Below are 25,030 nucleotides of genomic sequence, written 5' to 3' on the forward strand. Positions count from 1 at the left end.
GAACCGTTTATTGGCTGGGTTCCTGCATAAAAGTCTGATCCTGGAAGCTGAAGAGGTAGTAGACCACTGGAACCAAAACCGAAGAGGAAGATGAAGGAAACTCGTCTGAAACAATTTCCAGCAACCCGAGAACCTGCTCTGTAACCGTAGTGACACCACTTCTGACCCTGAGAGCACTACTGCTCCAGGAATAAGGGAAAGACTAAGAGAAAAAGTGTTTAAAAGTTAATTACTTGAAAAAGAAGTTGGTTGATAACTTTTGTAACTTTTCACTCTCAAAGTCAGTTATTACTTGCCTTAGAAATGTTCTGCCATTCTGAAAAGTATATGTAAAGTCGAATTTTTAATTAAACTGTTTCGCCTTTTAACAGAATTAGGTGCATGGTTATTTTGTGAATGGGTTGTGCCTCTTCGCAAAAGTAATGCTGTTGGCTTCACTATTTCTTTCAGAGAATAGGTGCATGTTTTCCAACTTCGTCTTTCTTCCCCTGGCCTGCTGTTAGCTTGTCCAGAATAAGTCTGCCTTTGTTTTACCTACCTAGAATAATCTTGTCATTCATAAAGTGTAACACTGGGTTTTGATTTCCCTGGTCTGTTTTGGACAGAAACAGTCTTAGGTTTATACCTGCTTTAAGTTGCTGATATCTCCTGTAAAAAGTGTATTGGTTGAGCATAACTGTTATCCTAAAATAAGTTCCTTATTGCTTCCCTTCTTCTGTGAACTGAAAAGCAACTGTAATTGAATATTACACCCCTAGATCCAACTCCCCTAGACTGTTATCCTGATTCAGAGTTATAAGTGTTTTACTGTTCCTAGAATAAGTGTTTTCCTATTCTGAAAAGTATGTTGTCCTGTTAACTATGATTTCTTGCTGAGCGTCCCGGTACAACTGATGGGGTCTAGTACCCTGGTATTACTGAAAGTAATCTAAAAGTAACTATTGGTGTTGACTTCCCTAGAACTACTGTTAGGTTTTCCAAATTAGGTTATATGCTTTGTTCTGGGTACCTTCAAGCATAGTGTTGTTTTTTTCTGTGTTTATATGATCTGTGATTGTACTCCTTTCCCCCAAGATTTATCCGTGCCTACTTGTATTTAAATCATTTATTTTTCCAATTCAGTGTTTTTTTGGACATTTTGTATTGCAATTTCTTTGTACTGACTCTACAGCCCTCTTCCGCCTAAGATAAACCTGGCTGCTTTGTCTATGCTACCATGAATTCAGGTGGAACAGCTTTATACTAAGAGTGGAGTCTTGTACTGCCTCAGTTGAATGGTTTTGCTAAGCCCTTAGTTGGACTTCAGAAAAACGGTTCTAACTGTGCATGAAGACAAGCCCTCCACCCACCCTTTTATAAATTAGGATGTCTTAACAAAGGCCGTTAAATTTTGAAGACTTAAAACACAAGGAGAGGTATGAGCATATCGTTGTCCTACCTGTGACTAAGTCAGAACGCTATGTTGCATCCAAAAAAAGCTAACATGAAATGACTGCCTCCAGCCTATTCAGAGGATTCCTGGAAAATTGACATACATTTTTTCACACAGGATTAACCAATGCACCCACAGTGTCAAAATATGGTCCTTTGGGGCTCCTGGCAGCACACCAAATAGTGTTGGGTGCTGCTTTATGAAAATAGGAAAACTTGAATGTCAGAACAAAAGGGACAGTTCTACCCACACTAGCCCCAAAAAGGTGGCAGTGTGTCTCTAAACAAAGTGAATGCACGGGGAGTGTGTGCTGGGTCTAGAAAGTTACAATGGTAAGTAAAGTCAATGTCACTTTATTGGTCTGGGAAACAGTAGTTTATCCCAGAGAAGGTAGTTAAACCTTTGGGAAATCTGGAAGACTTCTCTGTCACTGCACTGAAGGTGCTGTGTGACGCAATGTAAAAGATGCCTCTGGAGTTTGTCAGGCTCCACAACCAAAAGAAACCGAGGTAAAATGCACATTAAAATACATGAGTGGGAAAAATGGTCACACTCTCCAGGTAAAAAAAAAAAAAATCAAGTCCTCAAAATCCAGCAAACTTGCTGGGAGTCTCCAAGGTGGAGGGAATAGCACATTTCTGAGAATTCTCCCCAACAATGGCCTCCTTTGCAGGGAGCCTATTGAGACTGCCCCAGGGGACTACAGGAGACTTGTAGTGTCTCAGGAGGTAAGAACTCAGTTTCTGCAGTTAGCCCATGAGATACCTTTGGCTGGTCACTATAGAAGACCAAGGAAAGGCTTTATCTTTATTTCTACTGTCCTAAAATGGGGTCTGGTGTAGATAAGTACTGCAGGAGCTGTCACACTTGTCACTCTTCTGGCAAGAGTGGATCAAAGAACGTGGCACCCTTGGTGCCTCTTAGAGTGGTGGGAGTCCCTTTTTGAGAGGATAGGGATTGATGTTGGTCCCTTAGACTCTCCCACATATTCAGGCAACGATTTTATATTGGTTGTGGTAGACCATGCTACCAGGTATCCTGAAGCTATGCTTAGGAGGACTGTTACTGCTCAGGCAGTGGCTAAGGCCCTCCTTTGTATTTTTACCAGGGTTGGGTTTCCTAAGGAGGTGATCTCAGATAGGGGGGCCAATTTTATGTCCCACTACATGCAGACCATGTGGTAAAACTGTGGAATGACCTACATGTTCTCAACAGCCTTCCAACTCCAGACCAATGGGTTGGTGGAGAGGTTTAACAGAACCATGAAGAGCATGATGGGTGCTTTAGAGGAACCAGAAGAAAGTGGGACCTTCTACTGCCATGCCTTCTCTTTGCTTACAGAGAAGTCCCTCAGGAAGGGGTTGGCTTCAGCCCCTTTGAGCTTCTTTATGGTTATCCGGTTAGAGGTCCATTGGCCCTAATCCAGGAAGGGTTGGAGAGGGCTGCTTCCCACAAACCCGTGAGAGTCACTGACTGTGTTAGGTCTCCGAAGGAGAATGACACATGACAGAAGCTTCTGATAACTTGAAAGCAGGTCAGGCTCTGGTGAAGCATTGGCATCACCAGAAGGCCAACATGGTTGAGTTTACTCAAGGCCAGCTAGTTCTAGTTATGGTACCTACAAGGCAGAGGGCCTTACAGGACAAATAGATTGGACCCTTCAAGGTTGTGGGCAAACTTGGAGAGGTCAATTATTTGGTGGATGTAGGCAATCCTAAGGAGGCCCCAGGGTCTTTCACACCAACCGCCTAAAGGCCTACGTCTCTAGACCATAACTGGGAGCTTTGCTTCTAGCCTCTGCTCAAGAGGAGGTGAGTGAACCTCTACCTGACCTACTCAGGGGACAACCTTTAGATGGAAATATAGGAGTTAATCTCTCTTCTAATCTGACATTGCAACAGGAGGAGTGCACATCTTTGAAAATCAGTTTTCCTCCTCTGTTTCTCAGACACCAGGCTTGACCCCTTGGGGCCAGTGTTAGGACAGTTTTTCTGAAGTCCAATTAAGGGCTTAATAAAACCATTCAACTGAGGCAGTACAAGACTCCACTCTTAGTATAAGGCTGTACCACCTGAGTACATGGTAGTGCAGACAAAGCAGCCAGGCTTATTTTTAGGAGGGATAGAGGGTAGTAGAATCAGTAAAAATGAAATTGTCATACAAATGATACAAAGAAACACAAACACCATGTATTGTAAAAATAAAGGATGTATTTAAATACAGGTAGGCCCAGAATACATCTAGGGGTTATATAAGTACTAACACATTATATGAAATCACAATATAAAAACGCAGCACTATACTTGAAAGTGTATAGACCTTATTTGGAACACCCAACAGTAGTTCTGGGGAAGTCAAAACCTTTTCATACACATTCAGTATAGCTCAAGCCTATTCTTGGGGAGTAAAAACCAATGGTTACTTTTCACAATTACATTCAGTAATGCAAGGGCAGTAGGCCCTATCAGTTGTACAAGGACTCTCTGTAACAAATCACATAAGCAGTCAACTGGACAATATACTTTTGGTGAATAGTGGAACACTTATTATTGGTGCAGTAAAAACCTATAACTACTTTTGTGATAAGTTATAGTAGGTGAGTAAAACCTAGGCATGTAATATACAATCACAGGTGCTTTTGAAGTCAGGGAGCCCCAGATTGAGGTAAGCAGTAAGTCTTGTAACTTATATTTGGGTGTCACACAGCTAACACAAGGTAAGTAAAACCCACATACTTTTTTAACCTCACAATGAAGGGGAAAGTAAAACTCAATGTTACTGAATGACTCAGTCATTCTAGGTAGGCAACAACCTAATACAGACTTTTATTCTGGACAGCTAGCAATTAGTCAGGGGAAGCAAGACCCAGTTGGGGAACACACATACAATTATCCTCCAAGGTCTAATCTGGTGATACCAACAGTTGGAGGAGACTCATACAATTACCCTGCAGGAATAATCTGGTGAAACCAACACTTTATTTTTGGGAAGAGGCACAACCTAATCACAGTAGAGTAAAATACCTTCACATCTACTTTCTATTAGACTGGCAAAACAGTTGCTAAGGAAGAAAAGATGTTAACCATACTTTTGAGAATAGTGCATCACACGTTCAAGATCAGTACGAACTTTTCTAACTGTTCATTCTTAGAATTAGTTAGCAACCAACTCTTTACACGCAAGTAACTTTTAAACACTTATTTTCTTTTCTAGGCAGAAGTCCCAATCCCTTCAAAAGTATTTCCCTTATTCTTGGAGCATGAGTGTTATCGGTGGCAGATGGGGGTCACTGGGGACTAGTGACAACAGGCGGTGTCAGAAGAGGTTCTTTAGTAGCAAAAGTCGGAGTTCCTTAGGAAAACTGGACAAACAGGTGAGTACTTTACTTCTAGGGTTAGAAGAGGGTCCAGGGGCTTCGCAGAAGACACCCCAGCAGGATTCTACCAGTGGGACTGGGTGCACTGGATGAGAGACCTCCCCATCACAGAAAACGCCACACAGCTACACAGAAATCCTAACGGGCTTTACACACCCAAGCCAACACAGTACCTCAGCATTGAAGAAGATTTTGCAGCAGGAGGACTTCAGGATCTGCAGCCAAATACCCGGTTAGTGGATGCCTTGTCATGGTGACTGAAAACAAGACTTCAGAAGGAACTTTGCAGTAGAGATCGATGTAGAAGGCTATAGGCAAGGTTTCCCTCACGGCTGAATGCGGTTCTGCGGATTTGGCACCTTTTCAAGGAGCACAGAAAATCGCTGTTGAAATTATTGTTGTTAAAAAGTTCCAGCACTCTGTTGAGGGGACTTTTCGGACTTGATTCGTGTCTATGGAGATCCACCCGGATGCCCACGAAGTTTCAGAGAGATTCGGAATTCGGAAGACCATGTACCGCACAATAGCTTGAGCTCCAATGGTATTGGGGTATTGCAACAACATAGGTCGTAGCAACGCGTGGGATGGCTAAAAATGCAGGTGGTCTTGAGTCCAGTGGGTCTCAACAGGCTCTGGGTCGGGGTCGTTGTTTTTGGAGTCCCCAGGTCGATTGGAAGGAAGGTCTGCAGCAGGCTCGGGTTACACAGCAGGCTCTCCGGTCGCTGGGCATCTCCGCCGCTTTTCCTTCGGCATCCTCTTCGTTTTAAGTTCCAGTGGTCGACTACTCTTCAGCTTCCAGGTTTGCAGTATTTCTCAGGAATTACACCAGAACTTCAGCATTCTCTCCCTGCATTTCACCAAAAGAGGTGGTCTGGTTGTCCAATCAGGACAGCCAGCCCCCACTGGGATTTGACCCCATTCAGGCAAGGCGGAAGACAAAGGGTTGTGGAGTTTTGGACTCCTCCCTCGCTTCCTGCATTGACAGACTGGAACCTGGGCGGGGAGTCAAGGGGACTCCCGCGAAAATAAAAATCACAGAAAGGAATTTCCCGCCCTGGATGCCGGGGGAAGGATCAAGACATTACAAGAAACACTAAAATGGTGAAAAAAGACCGGGCATTTTGGTCAAATGAGCACCCTTGGGTGCCTTTACTGCAGGTGTGATCACCGTGGTAATGGTGCACCAGATTAATACAAGGTATTACTGCCACCAGCCATTGAAGGTAATCTCGTCACTAACAGAATTGTAGCTTTAATGTGAAGGGGGAGACATTGTATCTCCCCAGCACTCCACATAAGGTGGGGGGGTGCTGGTTTCCCTTAACAAAATGTAAAAGGGATACAAAGATCCTTTCTACCCTTGGGAACTGTAGTTCTCTCAAGGTTAGCAAAAGAAAGTTAAAAGGGGAGCCCCTAGGGCAACCCAGCAACAGGCACTTATTGCCAATACGTTGTTAAAGAGGATAACTTTAAAAAGACACTATGGATTGTCTTAAAAATGACACCCATAAAAAGAGTTACAGATTATGTGAGTGTGGAAAAAGGTTCCCACTCACTGAGGTATGAAGGAAAAATATCCCACTAGTAAAGCAAAAAGTTCTGGGGTTGACCCAGGTCAGGAAGATTTACCAGTTCTGCGAAAATCTTACCTAACACTCCTGAACAGTGAATCTTTGTCAGACCAAGCAGCAGAATAGGTACAGGTAAGTAACTTGTTAATTACTTTTAAAATTGCTAATGTATGCTTTTCTTTCTGCCGTGACTTCTCCTTTCTCGCCTCTGGTCCCTTCCTCTGTTCTTGTTTTTCTGCTCCTGGTGTCTGAGGTTTCGCATCTCCTACTCCCAACGAGCTAATCCATGTACTTCACCTCTTTTAGTTCTATACCGTCAGTGTATTCTCATCTTCTTTGGTATGTAGCTGCTTTGTAGCTGCTTTTTAAAAAATCATTCAGGAAGTTGGTCTAGTTCTCCATTAAATCTAGTGATCTGGCCAGATTTCTAAGACTACAGTCCTTTCATGTTTTAAGAATGTGTAAAGATATTTTTGCCCTTGAAACGCACCACATTTTTCAAAATATACTAAATTGGGCCGATCATGTCCTGAATGTGTGCCACGCCCTACATAGCTGTTCTAGGTCGATCACTTCCATTTGTGGTCATCTGCTCTGGCCTACAGAGGAAATGGTCCACCTGCCTTCTTCTCTCATACACTCTTACTGATATGCTTTACATTTACAGATCTTATTTTTATTTTAACAGTACAGTGGAGTGCACAGCTGAACGTTGTCATCCTGCAATCCGACCCACTGTCTGAAAATATTGTTGCTGTCTCGTGGCTGTCTGAAAATTCTGACTGTGAGTACAAAACAAGGCATACAATAAGCAGAGTTGCATAGCAATGTGCTATGCATTTCTGTAGGTTTGCTAATTAAGTTGACACTTGTGTAGCAAAGCTAGCTGAATGGAGGGTGAGCTGTGCTTTCATTACTCTCTTGCCCTCAGGACTCGCTCCACCCTCTTCACCCGTTGGCTACAAGTTCTAGCTAGCTAATGGAGAGACTGCAGCAGTCATAATCTCCTCCACTCTTAAGTGCCAAAGGCCTAGTGTGGGAGTGCTAGGCAAGAATGTTCCTTTACAAATAATTGCAAACCTGAAGTAATCAGGATGATACTTTTATTTTGCCAGCTATATCCTGTCTGGCAAATACCAGTATATGCCAACTTTTTTTTGTTTTTTGTTGCAATGCCATTCCTAGACATCTAAGTTGTCACATAATACAATACAGTATTGCTACGGTAAAACATAGCACCATCTCCATGCTTTACAGTAAAGTTTGGGTTAGTGTACCTAAATCTCAGTGTCAGCTACGTTTGATTTTGTTTGTGAAGATGCATAATATTGACAAGTGAAACATTTTGAAAATTTACATAACATGACTAAATGCTTTTGATGGCAAACCTAGTTCTGTGACCTGCTAGTTTCATGCATCTGTGCAAATGGTGCTCAATCCATGAGCTATTCCTGTACTCCTTGACATTCTATCTCCCACCCAGTTGCTTTATACCAACTACCAGGAAAATGAGATGGCCGCAAAATACAACATTCCACCTAGTTTGCCTAGTTCTCTGCCTGATACCAGATCCACTCTGTCTTACTTTTTTCTTCTTGCATAATGAATACACAAAGCTGACTAGATGTTTATGCAAAGTAGCAATCGATAGCTCTATTAGTCTGTACATCGAAAGATCTACTGCAATACCATCCCTGTAGTTAGCCTCCAGACTTGGCTTTGTGCTATGATTATAATTGCATTGTATATTGGCACCTGTGCGAGAGCTGGCCAAACTGTTTTCAGAGCCATTTTTTTATCATATCTGTTTTTGTGTACATTCATGCAGATAATGTTTTAAATTTTACGGCTTGCAAAGTCTAATCTCTCACTCGGGGTATATTTTATGCAGGGCGAGTACCATTTGCATGGGATGCTTGAAACTTTAACATTTAGTTTCTTTGCAGTAAACGTCAAATACTAGTGTCGGTGTGCATGGGTGGTCTGTGGTAACATGCACCATTTTAAAGAAAGCAAATTTTAAAATGGAGTCATTCGTGGCCATGGGTTCAGGGTATTTCTCTTAGATAAAGTAGTCAAACTAAGTTACTGGACCTGCAGATCTAGCAAAATTGTAAATAATTTGCAAGGCCATCTCACTAATGCCAGACTTCAGTGGTACACAAAAATGCTGTATGTTTGCTCATTTTATGTCTTGGTTACAAAACTTCCGGTGACGTTCTAAATATTAGTACACACCCTTGCTAAACAAATGCGTTTGTTTGCAAATCAATTTTTGAAAACTAATTTATGCCTTCCAAAAGTTTCTTTCATTGGCGTTGAGCTACTTCATGCTATAACTCGGAAACTAATGAAACTATCCACCTTTTTTTCATGGTGTCTGTTTGAACACCAACTCGTATAGGAGGTGGTTACCTTCCCAATCTGGAAACATGGGGACAGAATGAGTCCAGACAGTTATTGTCTAGTAACCTTATTTTACTGATGCAGCTTGGAAAATTATTCTTAAAAGAATAACTGAATGGACCCACATAAACAATATCCTTGCTGCAGTCCATCTGGGTTTTTCAAGGAAAGTTGGTACCCAGAATCAATGTTTGAATTTCTACCAACTCCAAAATCCTTACAAATTCTCTTGGACATCTTCACAACACGGACTACATGAATAATGCGGGTTTTAAAATAACGGCAAATAGTTTCCGATTATGACCTTCTCGTTCAATACAAGGAGTAAGACCCTGAGATGCTTCAGGACAGATGACCTCTTCATCCTGGTAGTGGAAAACATTGGCTTTTGTTAGAGTAGATTGTTCTCTTACTTTTGCTGGACATATGGATTTTCTGCTAATTCTTCTGGGTGAGTAGGAACCCTTCCCCGGCACGCCCTGCCCCACCATCCCCCACCCCCCACCCCACTACACTCACCCTTCCCTTTACTCTGGTACATGGACCTTTTTGATCACTTTGATATTTTTATTTGGAATCCTGCTTTCTTCCAACTTCTAGGCATCTACATTTTACTAAAGCAGCATAGAGCACTTTGTGCGTTAGGACTGATTTTCTATACTCTGGCCTGGTGGACAGATGTATAGAAGGCCAACCTAGTATTGTGACTGGGACAACTATGAGCTGTAGCCAAACCAGTTCAAGGTAGTAAGGGGAGTGGCCTAGGCTACGTCTCAAGAGGTGGTGAGTTTGCAATGGGTCCACAATGAGCACACACAGTGAAGCAGTTGGGAACACACTTGGGCAAACCTGTATAGAAATCCTTTTTTACTTGTGGCCAAATAACAGTGAACAATGACTACAAATGGGTAATATCACACAAAGCTAAAAATGATATGTATACCCAATCACTAGGGTATGGCAAAATACTTATCAAGCCCTTGAAAAGGAAGGTACAGATTAGTAGAAGCACTACAGGTCCACTGAGATTCAATCCTAACTTCAGACATCCCTCCCTAGGATGTTATGGGGCCTTGTGCCCAAAAGTTCAGCAAAGTTCCATAAAGTTTTGTGAAGCTGGAAAAATGAAGGTAGGGTCTCTGGGCTCCAGTGAACATTTCCAATGGTTGAGGGACAAGTTAATCTGACGTGTTCCCAACTTTCGGAGTGCTTGTGTGAACTAGCAGTTGCAAAGCCAAAACGAAAGTTGCTAAAAGTTACCAACATTTTTTTAAAAGGGAGTTAGGGGTGCAGGTAAGAAGCACTACAACTCACCTCCATACTCTGATTCTTCACAGGACTTGGCAGGTTGGTTGAAGGTCCAAAGTCACTATTCAGTCAGCATTAGCCCTTGATTTCCAGGGGTTGCTAGTTCAAGCAATTTTCCTGTCATTGAGTAATGCTGGTGCAAGGTCTGCCAGTGAAACAATGCAAAAGAACTCTATGTAGGGCCCATCTCGGGGCATGACTGGATGCGGGTAAGGAGTTTCAGACAACGGCCACTGATGCACAGTGACACAAAGGGTTTCACTTGCCGCGGTTAGACTTTCCCTTCCATCTCGGGTCCCCTTGATGCTAGGACCATGACATTTCAGACGTACGGCTTGTTGCACTAGCTGAAGATCCCGCCCCCCAAAGTCCCATACCTCAACTCGGAACGGTGACGTCTGCAGCACAGTAGCCAAAACTCTTGAGCTGGTCAGCCACAGGGCGGTCCTGGGGAACCTCCGAAGGCTCTTCTTCGTAGGACTCCTGTTGGGTAGGAATTGGTGCAGTCCAACTGGTGTGGGACTACACAAGATTTAGCTCTTTGTATTAGGCAACCCACCTTTTAATATAGGCCTGTACTACACATGTTGGTAGTGTGACTGAGCAGCCAGGCTTATCTTAAGAGGGTGAATGTGAGCTGTACAATTGAAATCAGTAAGTACAGGTATCCAAGTAACACTTGAACACAGTTACATAAATATTTATTTTTAATAAACAAGGTTTAAATAACCATTCTTTAAAAACCATTAACTGCTAGTAACATTCAAAGTTAGGATTCAGTTTTTCAAAGACAATAAAAGTTAGTAAAGACTTTTCTTATACTAACACATGTTCCAGCACACGTAGTGACTTTATTACCGGTCCGTATTGCACTTATTTTGGCTACCAATACAGTTATTGCGTTGTGGAAAGGTTGGAATAAGATCATACTTTCAACAGTTTGTAAAACAATTGCAATCTCCGAAAGGGAGGCAGACTGTTAGGACAGTTTTTTCTGAAGTCCAACTAAGGGCTTAGTAAAACCATTCAACTGAGGTAGTACAAGACTCCACTCTTAGTACAAGACTCCACTCTTAGTACAAGACTCCACTCTTAGTACAAGACTCCACTCTTAGTACAAGACTCCACTCTTAGTACAAGACTCCACTCTTAGTACAAGACTCCACTCTTAGTACAAGACTCCACTCTTAGTACAAGACTCCACTCTTAGTACAAGACTCCACTCTTAGTACAAGACTCCACTCTTAGTACAAGACTCCACTCTTAGTACAAGACTCCACTCTTAGTACAAGGCTCCACCACCTGAATTCATGGTAGCGTAGACTGAGCAGCCAGGCTCATTTTAGGAGGGAGAGAGTGCTGTAGAATTAGTACAAATGAAATTGTAAGACAAATGGTCTAAAGAAACACAAACACTGTGTGTAAAAATAAATTATGTATTTAAATGCAGGTAGGCCCAGATAAATCTAGGGGCAAATAAGTACGATCACATATTATATGTAATCACAATTAGAAAAACACAACACTATGCTTGAAGGTGCACAGACCAAAGCATAAACCTTATTTGGAACACCTAACAATAGTCCTAGAGAAGGCAAACCTTTTCATACACATTCAGTATAGGTCACACCTATTCTTGGGGAGTAAAAACCAATGGTTACGGTCACAATTGCATTCAGTAATGCAAGGGCAGTAGATCCTACCAGTTGTACAGTGACACTCAACAGCAAATCACACAACTGTCAGTGGAACACAGATGGAGATAAACAGTAACTCTGGTAACTTATTTTTGTATGGCACACAGCTAACTCAAGATAATTAAAACCATATACTTTTTTAATCTCACAATGAAGTCCAGGTTAGATCTTTCTCAGCAATACATGTACATTATCTAGGTTTTATGAGGGACACTTGGAACCCAGAGACTCTTCTTGTGTCTGTCTACAACAGCACAGGGAAAGCAAAACCAAATGTTACACTTTACTGTGACTGTTATTCTAGGTAGGCAACAACCTAATGCAGACTTGTCTGGACAGGCTAACAGCAAGTCAGGGGAAGCAAGACCCAGTTGGGGGGGAGACTCGAACAATTCTCCTGGCAGGAATAATCTGGTGAAACCAACACATTACTTTTGGGAAGAGGCACAACCAAATCACAGGTGAGTAATGTACCTTCACATCTACTTTCTGATAGAATGGCAAAAGGGTTTCTAAGGAAAGAAATATAGTACCCATACTTATAGTGCATCACGCATCCAAGGTAAGTAAGAACTTATGTAACTGTTCACTCTTAGAGTTTGTTACTAACTCTTTACAAGTAGGTACCTTTTAAACACTTATTTTCTTTTCTAGGCAAAAGGCCCAATCCCTTAAGTCTTTCCCTTATTCTTGGAGAATGATTGTTCTCAGTGGCAGAAGGGGGTGGTGGGGTGGGGGGGTTCACTAGGATCTAGTAACCAACAGGCAGTGTCAGGATAGGTTCTTAAGTAGAAAAAGTCGGAGTTACTTAGGAAGACTGGGCAAACAGGTGAGTACTTTACTTCTAGAGTTAGAAGAGGGTCCAGGGGCTTCTCAGAAGACACTCTAGCAGAATTCTAGCAGTGGGACTGGGTGCACTGGATGAGAGGCCTCCATCACAGAAAACACCCCACAGCTACACAGAAATCCTAAGCGACTTAAGGTAAGTACATACCCAAGCCAACACAGAACCTCAGCATTGAAGATTTTGCAGCAGGAGGACTTAAGGATCTGCAGCCAAATACCCGGTCAGTGGATTCCTTGTGGTGGTGTCTGAAAACAAGACCTCAGAAGGAACCTTGCAGCAGGGATCAATTGAGAAGGCTCTAGGCAAAGTTTTCCTCTTGGCTGCATGCGATTCTGCTTGTTTGGTGCCTTTTACAGGAGCACAGAAGTAGTGGCGCCCCCAGACATTTTTCATAAGGGTGGCCTGATGAGCCCACAGGAAATCTTGGGTTGGCACACCAAAATAAACACATTACATGAATTTCTGGAAATCTCTTATACCGATGTAAATGGTCCAGTTGAAATTTATGTATTAAGCAATTGCATATTGATATAGTTCCATTTATTATTTGTAGTCAACTAATTAATGTATCTGATGCTCATAGACCAATACCAGTACGGTTAACATTTTGAGTTCCACAATCCTGTTTGTGCTATGTAAGGAATATGCCAGAGCCTAACCTCCTAGCCAGAGGCAGTTCAGAAGGCCTGCATTGGGCTGTGGCAGGTTTTGTGTCGGCGAGTAGTTCAAACCCTCTCCTCTCCCTCTACTGTGGAACACCCAGCAGACTTATCATTAGGGGGCGGTGGTAAGCCCAGGAACGTATTACCCTTGTGTGAATTACCAACATTAAAAGTAATCAAATGTCCTGCAATACACTTTTCTTACTAAAACAGCAAGCATTTACGCTTGCAGTGCTCATTAAACACAAGAACACACAGAGGATTTCTTCTCACGGAAAGATAATACACGAGCATTGAAAATAGTAGTCAAACAAGCACTAACTCAGAGCCTTGCTGCCCTGATCGCACTTCCCCCTACCTTTCACCTGCACTTCCCCCACCCCTCGCCCTTTCCGCTGCACTTCTCGCTGGCGCACTTGCATGATCCCAGTGTCACATGGCCGAGTAGGATAGTTTCTTATCCCCCTCTCCCTCCCCTCCCTTGTGGCACCTAGAAACACTTGTGTACAGGCCCGTTATAAATCTCTTATCATATTACTGACATTGGGAGCAAAGCAAACATGAGTATGCCAGCACAGATATGTATGGGCACAATCGGCATGAAAATGCTTTTACACTGGCATAGAGTGGGCAAAAGCATCATGAAAATGCTGGTGTGCACTGTTGGTGACTTGGCATCTAGTGGATTTTTTCATGTCTTTACTGTACAGAACACATTGCGAACTGTGGTACTTTTTACCCATTTTTTCACATAATGTGTGCTGTAAAACGCACCATTTTAACTCATTATTTAAAATATTTCCTTATGGGGCGAACACCCCCAACCCTGCTTGTTGGGTTCGGGCTCCCTAGCTACGCTTAGTTGCTCCTGCATGCTTGGCCAGGGGGAGAAACAAATCCCAATCCCTCTCTGGGCTCCCACTAGGTTGGGCCCAATTAGCATCAGGCCCCTATTGTTAAATGACCCTGGCTACGTCACAGGCTCATTATGTCTCTGTGCGCATGCAACAAATCCAAAAACCAAGCGTAAAATAAACATGCACAGAATACCGCTCTACCCATATTCAAGCATGCACACAATCCCAAAATACAGCCCAACCTCTAAAAATCCTTATGCTACAAGCAATACACTCCACACACATAAAAAAATAAACTAAATAATAACACTTGGTACCACTAACAGGGAATCCACATAGTTGCTCCTCTTGCATTCACGCACAGCCCATCCAAAGACATGTGATATGCCATATGTGCAACTAGTCAGCGTGAATTCACTAAACATAACGCAGACGTTCTCATGCAATGCCCAGTCACCAGCACATTACAAGTTAGGTGGTGATCTGAGCCAGGCTGATTTCTCAGAGCGAATAAAGCAAGGGGTAGGCAATGTAGCCATCCCTTCAGCGTAATTGTGATCTTTGCTATCCTTTCCTTGAGGTCCATTTAGCCTCAGACACCATTCACCTGTGGGCGATAGGCAGAGGAAAACAGAACCGCAAGAATTATCCTTGGCCTCAAGCCCAGGGACTGAATCTCTCTGGTGCTGAAATTCCTCCACTGGCACCCTGTGGCTGCAAGGATCAAGTATGTCCCTCTGCATAGTCCACAAGGCTTTCTGGGGCCGGAGCCCTCACGATCTAAAACGCTCTATTCCTAAATACTCTCCTATAGAGCCCTCCGCTCGGCCTACTCCAACTCTCTGCGGCCAAGCCACTTTTCCAAATAGATTTGGGGTAGATCCTTATTTTCTGCAGGTGGCTCCCTCTGGAACAGCCTACCTGCCTCTGTCTTGAGCCAGACCTCCTTAAGTTCCGGAAACTCAAGACATTCCTCTGCTCTTCGTCTCTCCCTCTCTAACCTCCTTTCTCTTCTCTCTTGCTTCCCACCTTCATTCTCATCACCAACCTGTTCAGTCAGCTGACTGGTTGCCTGGTTCACCTCCAAAGCCTCACATGTCCCAGAATCCTCCGCAGTCCTGCACTTGCCTCCGGGCCTCCGCACTCTGCCTGCATTACTGCACTCTGATTATGTTCTATGAGATTGGCTCCCTCTCTGCACTTAACCCTGGCCCCTGCTGGACCGGGCGCACTTGTCCCCCTCCCCCTCTCCCTCCCTTGCACTTCTGTTTGCTCACTTGTACGACCTTGAATGAACTAGGCTTAGCATGTTTTGTTTGTCCAGTCTTGCTCTATCTTCCGTCTTCAGCTGCATAGGCGCATTGACCAACCTTTTGTCTTTGTAGCAAGATAGTTGCGCTGTGACTTGTAGGATTGTTCTTAGAGATTTAGATCAGTTTTAATAGTATTGCCTCATCCTTTTGATCTTAGTACTTTATTTTACTGAAAACATAAACGCATCTAGTAGTATTCCTGTTCTGGCCTCCTCACTTTACCTTGTTGTATTGAACTTGTAAAGTTTGTTGTACAAACAAATTGCAGACTACAATCCCCAGACTGTTAAGAGTTATCGCGTGGCCTCAAAATGTGCAAATCCGGCGCGAGAGCCCTAGTGGTCTGGCAGTCTGTGAAAGGCGGAAAGGTAGGAAGAGCCGGTACTGTCTCACGTCGCTTCTTTATGGGTATCGCTGAGGTTCTGGCCACCATTGCGGCCACCAGAACCATTTTCCACCATAATGAAGAGATGCTGGACTCTCAGGATATGGTAAACTGAAATGTCAGTGGGAGTATGAAGAACCTCTCAGATCAGCTTTCTTCCATGCCTTTGTGCGACCTCCGACTTGTATCCTTAAGTGATCCGCTTCCTATGAGTGCAAACCCACAAGCCCTGACTACACCCCTCTCTCCGTTTCCGTAAAAGACAAGTTACAGGCCACTCAGGACTCCAGTGTTAAATTTATATGTGCTGCTGTTTTACAAATAAGCCAAGGTGACTATGCCTTGGCTCATAGGGGGATCACCTCCTCCAGGTGATTTGCCTATTACTCTGAACAATTGCAGCCTTCTATCGGACGTGAGGGGTAGGATTTCTCGCCCTAGAACAAATTATTCCATTCCGAGACTTAAAGATAATAATGTTAAATACCAGGTCTCTGGTTAAACATGTGGTTGAAATTGCTACTTATTTTGAGGAAAAGGAAATTGATTTTTGCGCTATTACGGAGACCTGGAGCCATGCTGCTGCGGGTCCGTCTCTGAATTTAGCCATCTCTGAGGGATATTGCATGTTACGACATGACAGGATAAGATTGATGGCAGAGGGGCCGGGGGGTTGCCTTAATCTATAGATCCTATTTTACTGTTTGTGAAGTTAAATGCCAACCCATTGATGGGATGGAGCCCAAACATGTTAAAATTGGACTCCATTCTGAGTCCACCATCAATGATCTCTTGATTTACAGACCCCCCTCAGCTGCAGGGGACTTCACCACTATTCTGTCTAACTACCTCCTTCCTTTCCTGAAACCTAATACCAGCTTTTTGATATTGGGGATCTTAATCTGTGGCTGGGGCAGGATGAGGATGATCTAGCCTCAGATTTGGAGTTGGCTCGATCTAATCTAGTTTTTGAACAGAAGGTTCATGTACCTACCCATTGCAAGGGGCACACCCTTGATTGGGTATCTACTCCTAATATTGTTACTAAAAATGTTCAAGTCTTGGTCTGCCCACTACTTTGTCCATTTTACTGTGCTGTCAGGATTGCGTGTGAAAATGAAAGGAGGGCATACTCGGGAGATTCTAGCTAGAAATCTCAAGAATTTAATAGAGCGTATTGAACTCCTCTTGAGCTCAGGAATTGTAAATCTATCTAGCATAGAATCGGTTGAAGAGATGTAGAATCTTCTCTCCTCCATGGACTTAATCTCCAATTCTCTGGCACCTCTAAAAGAGAAAGTTCAGAGGGAAGCACGATAGAGTAATTCTTGGTTCTCCCTGGAGCTTAAGACACTTCTGTTCTTAAGTACTTCTGTGAGTGGAAAAGTAATCCTGCTCCTTCCACCATGGTTGCCTATAAAGGAGCGGCCAAGGTCTACAAATTAGCTATTGATGGTGCTAAAAAGAACTTGTTTAATAAGAGAATCCAGAGTGCCCATTCTGTGGTGAAGGAGCTCTTTAAAATACATAAGGAGCAGGAAACGCTGCACACTCAAGACTCTGGGTTGGTGATTAAGGATGTGGTTTGATGTTCTACCACCCAAGAAGCTATGCAGGGCAAACTTAGTACCATTTTTAAGGCAGATATTGCCCAAAAAAAAGTCAATCCAAGTAACCTGGAGGTGAAGCTAATATAGATCTTGTTTATTTAAACGTCTTTTTATTTTCATTTATACACAGTCATACATTTACCAATTCTTTCATTACTGCCCGTCCAGTATGCTTATTTGTATGGTAGGTACAGATCATCAAAGACAACTTGACAACAGTAAAACTTTCTTCACGTAATGAGTTGGGTAACCCACATGTCGCTCCTTTATTCAGGACAAATGTTTGGGGATGCTTTGTGCACAGCATGTCTTTAATGGGGTGAGGCATGCATAACAGTATCTACAACTACCAATTTATGGTTGTCACCCCGTGCCCTCACCCTCATTCAGGTAATGTGCTATTGCTCCTCTGCAGCTTCCGTCACTTATCAGAGGGGTGGAACATGTCCCAGACCAGTGTTTTCCAGGACTCGTAGGTGGCACTAGTCTTTGCCTCCAACCCGTTCACTACACCAACCAACACTTTGGATTCTACCTCCACCTAGACCTCAACCCCTTGTGCCAGTGTACGTATTGAGGGCACTTAGCTGATTTCCACGCCATGGTGATACCCCTTTTAGCCAATATGCACGCCATGTCCATGAATTCTGTAACATGTTTAAACTTGCTATTCCATGGGTATGCACCCAACAGACACTTTCGGATTCTAGGCATATTTAGTGACCCCCAGCCCTCATACAAGCCGGCTCTATCCGTGCCCAGAACTCCTGTACTCCTGCACAGCCCCAAAACACATGTATTAAGTCCACCCCCATGTTGTCGCACCAAGGGCATTTTGGTTGTGTGCTGCTGTTGAATCTAGCTACCTTACTAGGTGTCATGTAGGTGCGGTACACCACATTCATCTGAATTAATTTAAAGCGGGAGGTCTTGGACACCTCCCAAGGGAATCCCAAAATGCGTTCCCATTCCTTCTCTTCTAGATCTTCCTTGAGGTCTTCCTTCCAGCGTGCCTTCAGTGCAGAACTCCTAGGGCTGGGCCTGTCCGCCAAAATACGATATAGCCTGGATAGCGGTTTCCAACCATCGCCCAAATTGTAAATCGGGATCAATAGTGGGTCTGCCACTGGTTCCTCTGGCCATTTCATCCATTTCACTTTGGCCACCCTCCTCACGCTGATGTACCATAAGAACTGCCCCTTGGGTAGCCCCACCTGTTCAAGTAGGGACCCAAATTCCGTAAACCTTGTGCATGTCCCCCCCCAGGTAGAGATTCCCCAGCACTCCGAGTGTCTTGACACCACCAAATCATCCCCCTCCTGAAAACATCCACTGCTATTGGGATCTCCGGTAAATAGGGGCACTCTAGCTTCAACAGTGTCTGGGACGGCAGGTGTGGCATAGGACCCAATGTCACAAGCATGGGTGTGGTACCCAAGCAACTCGGCGGCAACCATAACATTTCCTTTAAGATAATCCAGTGCCACCAATCACTACAGCAGCACCGATTCTGATGTGGCTTCATCCGAGAGCCATTTGGCGACAAAGCTGAGTTGCGCTGCCACGCATTACCTTTCTAGATCCAGGAGATGCACCCCTCCTTTATACGGCAGGCAAAGGGTAGGATGATACCCAGTGTGTCATCCCTATCACGGGGATACATGACATTGATGAACTGCAGCTGAATAAAGTATATACCCTTGTTGAAAGCTAGATGGTTCAAAATGCCCTGGCTCTAAATAGAGACAAGACAGAGCTGCTGGTTGTTGGTGATTCCCCTTACATGATAAAGAAATTGGGTGCCGCGTATGAGAGCATGTATATTGAGGACACTAGAATGGTCTCCCAAAAGAAGGTCAAGACACTGGGTGTCATTTTGGACCAACATCTAAACATGAAAGTGAATGTCAGTAGCCTTGTCATCCTCAGTCTATTATATTAAGCCTTTGGCATACCCTCGACCCTTCATTACTCAAGCCAATGCAGAAACCATCGCCAGGGCTATTGTGGGTGCCAAGATCGACGATTGCTGTAGTCTGTTGTATGGTGTCAACAAAGCAGAGTGCAACCATCTGCAGGTAATGCGGAAGGGTGCAGTGCGAGTGGCTGGGGGGACCCGCTTGGAAAGACCACGTGGTCTGAACTGGCTTCCTGTTGAGTCAAAGATGTTATTTTCGCCTCCTGGTAACTGCACAGAAATGTCGTCTGGGTAAGATGCCAGTCTATCTTCAGGATCTTCTGAAAGAAAAAAAAATAAGAGAACCCTTAGATCTAGCAATTCAGAGTTGGCTCCTCCTTGATGTAGGATCATCAAAGCTGCAAGGGGTGCATTTCAGAACGCAACCCCCAGTGCATGGAATAGTCTTCCTCTGGAACGTAGGCGCTTGAAGTCCACCAAGCTTTATAAGAAGAAACTGAAGACTTTATTAGCTTAATCCTGCTTTCTGATCTCTTCCTTGACCATTCCATATTATGATAGCTTTATTTGTTATCAGTTGTTTGTGGTGTTGCGCCCTTAAGCCTACGGGTCCATAGTTTGCACGGTCTAAATCTCTAAAGTAAAGTAGGTTCCTCTCCCCATAGCTTCCCACTGCTCCCCCCCACTCTGTCACACACTTATACTAGTTCAAATGCCCTGGCCTAGTATGCTAGTTTTTGCTGTTAGATCATTCAGAATCTTCAAGGCCTAAGAATGACGACTGTATCACCTTGTTCCCTTCCTGCCTCGAAACTCCTTGAAGCGCTTTGCAGCACTTCACTTGTGTATAAGTGCTTTACAAATAAACAATTACAATCTGCAGTCTAAAACCAGATCGATCAATTCCTTGTCGTGAAGACAGTACACTGGAAGGGAATTTGAAGCAGGGATCAACGGGGAAGACCCAAGGAAAGGGTTTCTTCATGGCTGGATGAGGATCTGTGGTTTTTGGCTCCATTTTCAGGAGCCAGGAGAAGACTGAATATCGCTGGTCAGATTCTTGTTGCTAATCTGGTCCAGCACTCTGGGACTTCAAGGATTTAAATAGTCTCTGGAGGTCCCGAAGGATGCCACCAAGTTTCAGTGCGATTCGGAAGACTGTGCACTGCGCAAAGACGCAGTGTCCCAGGGTATTAGGGTATTGCAGCCCGGCAAGGTCGCAGAATGGCAAGGGGTGGTTCAAAATGCAGGTGGTCTTGAGTCTAGTGGGTCTCAGGGGGCTCTGCGTCGAGTCGCCCTTTTCGGGATCCCCAGGTTGCTTGAAAAGCAAGGGTAACAGGCTCAGTTTACAGAGCAGGCTCTCTGCTTGCTGGAAATCGCTACTGCCGTTGTTTCTTCTTCGCTTTCAGCTCCAGTGGTCGACTTGTCTGCAGCTTTCAGGTTCAAAGTTTTTATCAAGAACTACAGCACTTTTTATGCAATCTCTCCCTGAATTTACAGCAAGGGGCTGTCCAGCCAGGACAGCCAGCCCTCCACTGGGAGTTGGTTCCTTTCAGGCAAGATGAATGACAAAGGGCTGCAGATTGTTGGACTCATCCCTCATTTCTGCCTTCTCGCTCTGAAGCCTGGTCGAGGAATCCAAAGGATTCCCTCCGAAGACAAAACTGCCACTGAGGTCGTTCCCACCTAGAATGGAGGGGGAAGACCTCGGAAAAGGCAAGCCCACAAGAAATTGTGAAAAAAAAGAGCCCACCATTTTAGCAAAATTGTGGCCTTTCTGTGCATTACTGAGGCTGAATTAGCAGCCTGCGAGTAATAAAGATTAAAAGTCATAAAGTTCAAACCACTGCCACCAGCCAATCAAGTAACCTTGGAATTGTAACACAAGTTACCAGGTAAGTAAGAAAGGGAAAACATGGTATTCCCCCCCCCCACACCTCCCCTCCAGCACTCCACATAAGGTGGGTGTGCTTTCTCACTTAGACAAAATGTAGTAGTTCACTCAAGTACAGGAAATAGGCTGGGTTGCCCCTTTGGAGGAAACTAATTTCAACCATACTCTATGCAGAGACATAAAGGTCACACATAAGAGTAAAAGACTAGGTGAGAGGGGAAAAAGATTCCCCTTCAGCTAGGGACAAGGTAAAATAGTTACCAAGTCCAAGAAAAATGTTCTGGGGTTGACACAGGTCAGGAAGATTTATCGTAATTATGAAAATCTTACCTAACGATCTGCTTCATCTTATTTTGTGAGGGTACTTTTATATTGCTGGATCTGCTTTAAAACTCTGTAATCAATTGAAATGTTATGGTGATCCTTGTTAAGTGTGAACTGTATGTACACTACCACTAACTGTAACAGTATTTCTCCAGCATGGGGCCTGGCATGGATTCACACGCTCGTGAATATTCCCCGTCAGGCCGCGAATCCTCGGTAAAAGAAAGTTTCACTTACTGTCTTTCTCCTAAATACCAATCACTGAACTCTGGGTTATACTGCCCTCTTCCTAAGCCGCTCCTCTATGCCATCTTCAGATTTTTACTGCACATCGGTGTTGGATGTACTCATATTTCGCTCTTAGAGCTTTTCTGCGTTTTTGCGCTTTTTTGCTAGTAAAGTCATATTTTTGTTTGATCGAGCCTGTGTGCTCTATAGTGTCTTCATCTGACTAACAGGGATCTGTTTATCGGTATCTTCCAATGCCCCTCAAGGGCAGAATCGTCAAGTGTTTTCTCTTCGAAGATTCCAGAAGGCCATTGGGCATACACCGCATGCCGGACCATGTCGGAGGACAACAGGGGGGGTGTTTACCTCTTCAAGCCCTGCTCCAGCTACGGTTTGAGGAATGTGTTTGTGGAGGACAAGCATTCCCAGGGCCTTTATTCTCTTTACCCGACTCACAAGGAGGAGGATTGCGAAATGTTGTGGCTCCACCAAGCACACCACCAAGGATCGGCACAGCAGATTTGCAGCGTGGTTCAACGCCAAGGCCTCTACCCTGTGTGGTTCACAGGGGCATGCCTCACCCAGATCCAGTCAGAGCAGGCTTCTAAGTACTTTTGAGGGTGCTCCATCTGAGGGAGCCCAAGACAAGACCAAGCACTGCAAGTCTGTCTCTATCGGGGACGCTGTGCAAGCGGGTCCTGCAACGGGCAGGACGCAATCGTATTCTCCATCTGCCTCCATTTCCAGCCATCGTTCCAGTTCTTCGAAGAGGGAGTCGGCTACCCCAGGAAGCTGCGGCAGAAACCGGAGAAGGCCAAGTGGCAGGGTAAGGTGTGCAACCTACCTGTGAAGGCCCAGGGTGTCCAGGTGTTGCGCTCACCTGGCTCCCACAGGGGCGTCGGTCCGACCTGGACTGCTGCGGCCTCCACCCACGTGATGGGTAGTGCAGCGATGACTGACTGGATCTGCCCTCCTAATCTCGTCTGCTTGACCCGTAGAAATATTCTCCTACAAGTGGAGAGATGGATTTAGCCACTTGTGGATTCAAGTGATAGCACCCCCACTGTCCTCCCCACTAATCACCTCTGAAGCGCCCTCTCAGCAATCTCACCTTATATTCCTGAAGGATGAGCCTTCCATCCTGCGAAGCAGGCAGGGGCGCGTTGATGACCAGTTACTTCACTGGCCTGAGGATATTGGAAGAGTTGTAGACGAATCCTGACTCCAAAAGGTCCTGGCGAAGAGCCATAAGTATGTAGTTCGTAAGAGTTGAAAATGTCTGGAATTCGCTCCTGTCCAATTCCTCTTTTATCTTGCAGCTTTGACCCAATAAGAAGATTGGCAGCTGAAAGCGCCCCGGTAAAAGTCTGTTTTACCCAACACTGTCCGGTAAATAATGCCAAGGGTTAAACTTGCTGCTTTCTCCTTATCTTACAGGTGCGGCATAAGAAGATGTGGCGTGCTGATGAATTATACCACCAGCGGTAAAATCAGGTAAGCATATGGCGGCTAAAGAGATTGTCTGTCTGTTCTCTCTGCTCACCTTGTTTCTTGTCCCCCTTAGGTGTCGGGATTCAGCGAAGTAAAGGTGGAGACACCGCCGGATCGAAGAGATGCTGTGTGGAATGGGGAGTATGGCACGGCGCTGCTGCTGGCGCTGCGACGCATTTAAAACAAAGTCTTTTCTCTGGTTTGAAGATGCGATGAATCCGGAATCAGGTAAGAAATCAAGTAATACTCTTGTTCTAACCTTTGCTTCTTTCAAGTTGCTCCAGGTTCAAGGTGGGCGTGGCAGAAGGCTGGATGCTGCTGCTGGCACGGTGAACGTTACGCTGCTGGATGCAGAATAACGTGAAGCGTGTGCTGCTCTTCGGGCTTGGTTTAAATAGCCCCAGGTAGGTATTCCTCCCCGACCACAGCCGAGTAACAAAATAGTCCCTAAGGTAAAGTAGTCCCTTCCAGGCCTCACATGGGCTTGGATCTTCTTGCAGCATGGTCTGCATCAGGTAAGTGTGCACCTATGAGCCTGGCAGGGGTTGCTGGGTTTTCTCAAGGCAACATGATGCCTGCTCCCGGGCTGATGGACGTGGTCTGGATGCCCGGGGGTATGCATCATGACACCAGGCTAAATCCTCTCCAGCTATCCAGTTGGTGGTGGCTGCCCTTTCGAAGGTGAAAGGGGCTGACCCAGTCCAGGGTGCTCCGACGGCGGCTCTTTCTTCCAGACGGGAGGGTTTGGCCAAGCCAGTGGAAAGGACCCCTGAAAAGAGGATGCCGTCCCTAAGCTCGAGACAACCGCTCAAGGGGGTGGGGGTGGAAGCTCTCCAGGGCACAGATATTTATTCTGACGAAGAGGCCATGGCAAGCCTTATCCCTGCCACCTCCAAGAGATTTGTCGCAGGACATTCTTTCCACACTCTAGTGTCTGAGATACAGAAGAGGATGCAGACGCTGGCCCATTGACACTGGGCCCACCTCCCCCGAGGAAGAGGCACCCTACACCGCCTAACCAGCCGCCCCACGTGTCACCCCTCCCCCTAGGGAGTCTGGGATGGACATGGCGATGACGGACACTGACAACGTCCCTCCGCCTCCAAAGGCCTCTCCACGGACGAAGTGGGTTCATTTCACTCCATGGTCGCGCACGCATCGGAACTCTTCCAGCTTATGCCGGAGGAGACTAAGAAGAAGGGTTTTCTTTATCAGTGCCGGGAGGTGAAGAGGAAAACCATCCTGGCAGTGCCCCTCCTGGATGATGTCTAAGATGAGGGCCTGGCGCTGCTAAAGAACCCTGCCTCAGCTCCAGCATAGAGACTGGCTGGAGAAGAAATACTGGGTGCTGGAGTCTGCACCAAGGGCCTGCGGTCACTGCCATCGCCAGACTGTCTCAGCGGCTGTGCGGAAGAAGTCGTCCAACCAGTCTTCAGTCTCCGTTCCCCCAGCCAACGCTGGGAAGAAGTTGGACACTGTTGATAGAAAGGTCATTTACTTGGCGGCTACGACTGTCAAGGCAGGCAACGCTTTAGCGTTCCCGGCCAGATACGACGGGGAGTTATGGTACAAGATGGCCCCGTTACGGGAAATACTCCCCGACGACTAACGGGTCGAGGCTCTGGAGATCCTCCAGGAGGGCGAGGTCGCGTTGGATCACGCCATCACCATGGCCCTGGACATTGCAGACACTGGGTTCTGCCAAATGGGG

At 45.1% G+C, this 25,030-nt stretch overlaps 1 protein-coding gene across 1 annotated transcript in view; it reads left to right on the top strand.

Moving 5' to 3' along the window:
* Positions 1 to 25,030, top strand: part of WDR75 (WD repeat domain 75) — a 552,173-nt gene that overhangs the window by 343,200 nt on the left and 183,943 nt on the right. The window contains exon 16 of the mRNA XM_069615630.1: positions 7,068 to 7,163. Within this exon, the coding sequence (XP_069471731.1) occupies positions 7,068 to 7,163 (96 nt within the window). The remainder of the gene's footprint in view (positions 1 to 7,067; positions 7,164 to 25,030) is intronic.

Source organism: Ambystoma mexicanum, chromosome 9, assembly GCF_040938575.1.
Source record: "Ambystoma mexicanum isolate Mex_15411 chromosome 9, UKY_AmexF1_1, whole genome shotgun sequence".
Lineage (NCBI taxonomy): Eukaryota > Metazoa > Chordata > Amphibia > Caudata > Ambystomatidae > Ambystoma > Ambystoma mexicanum.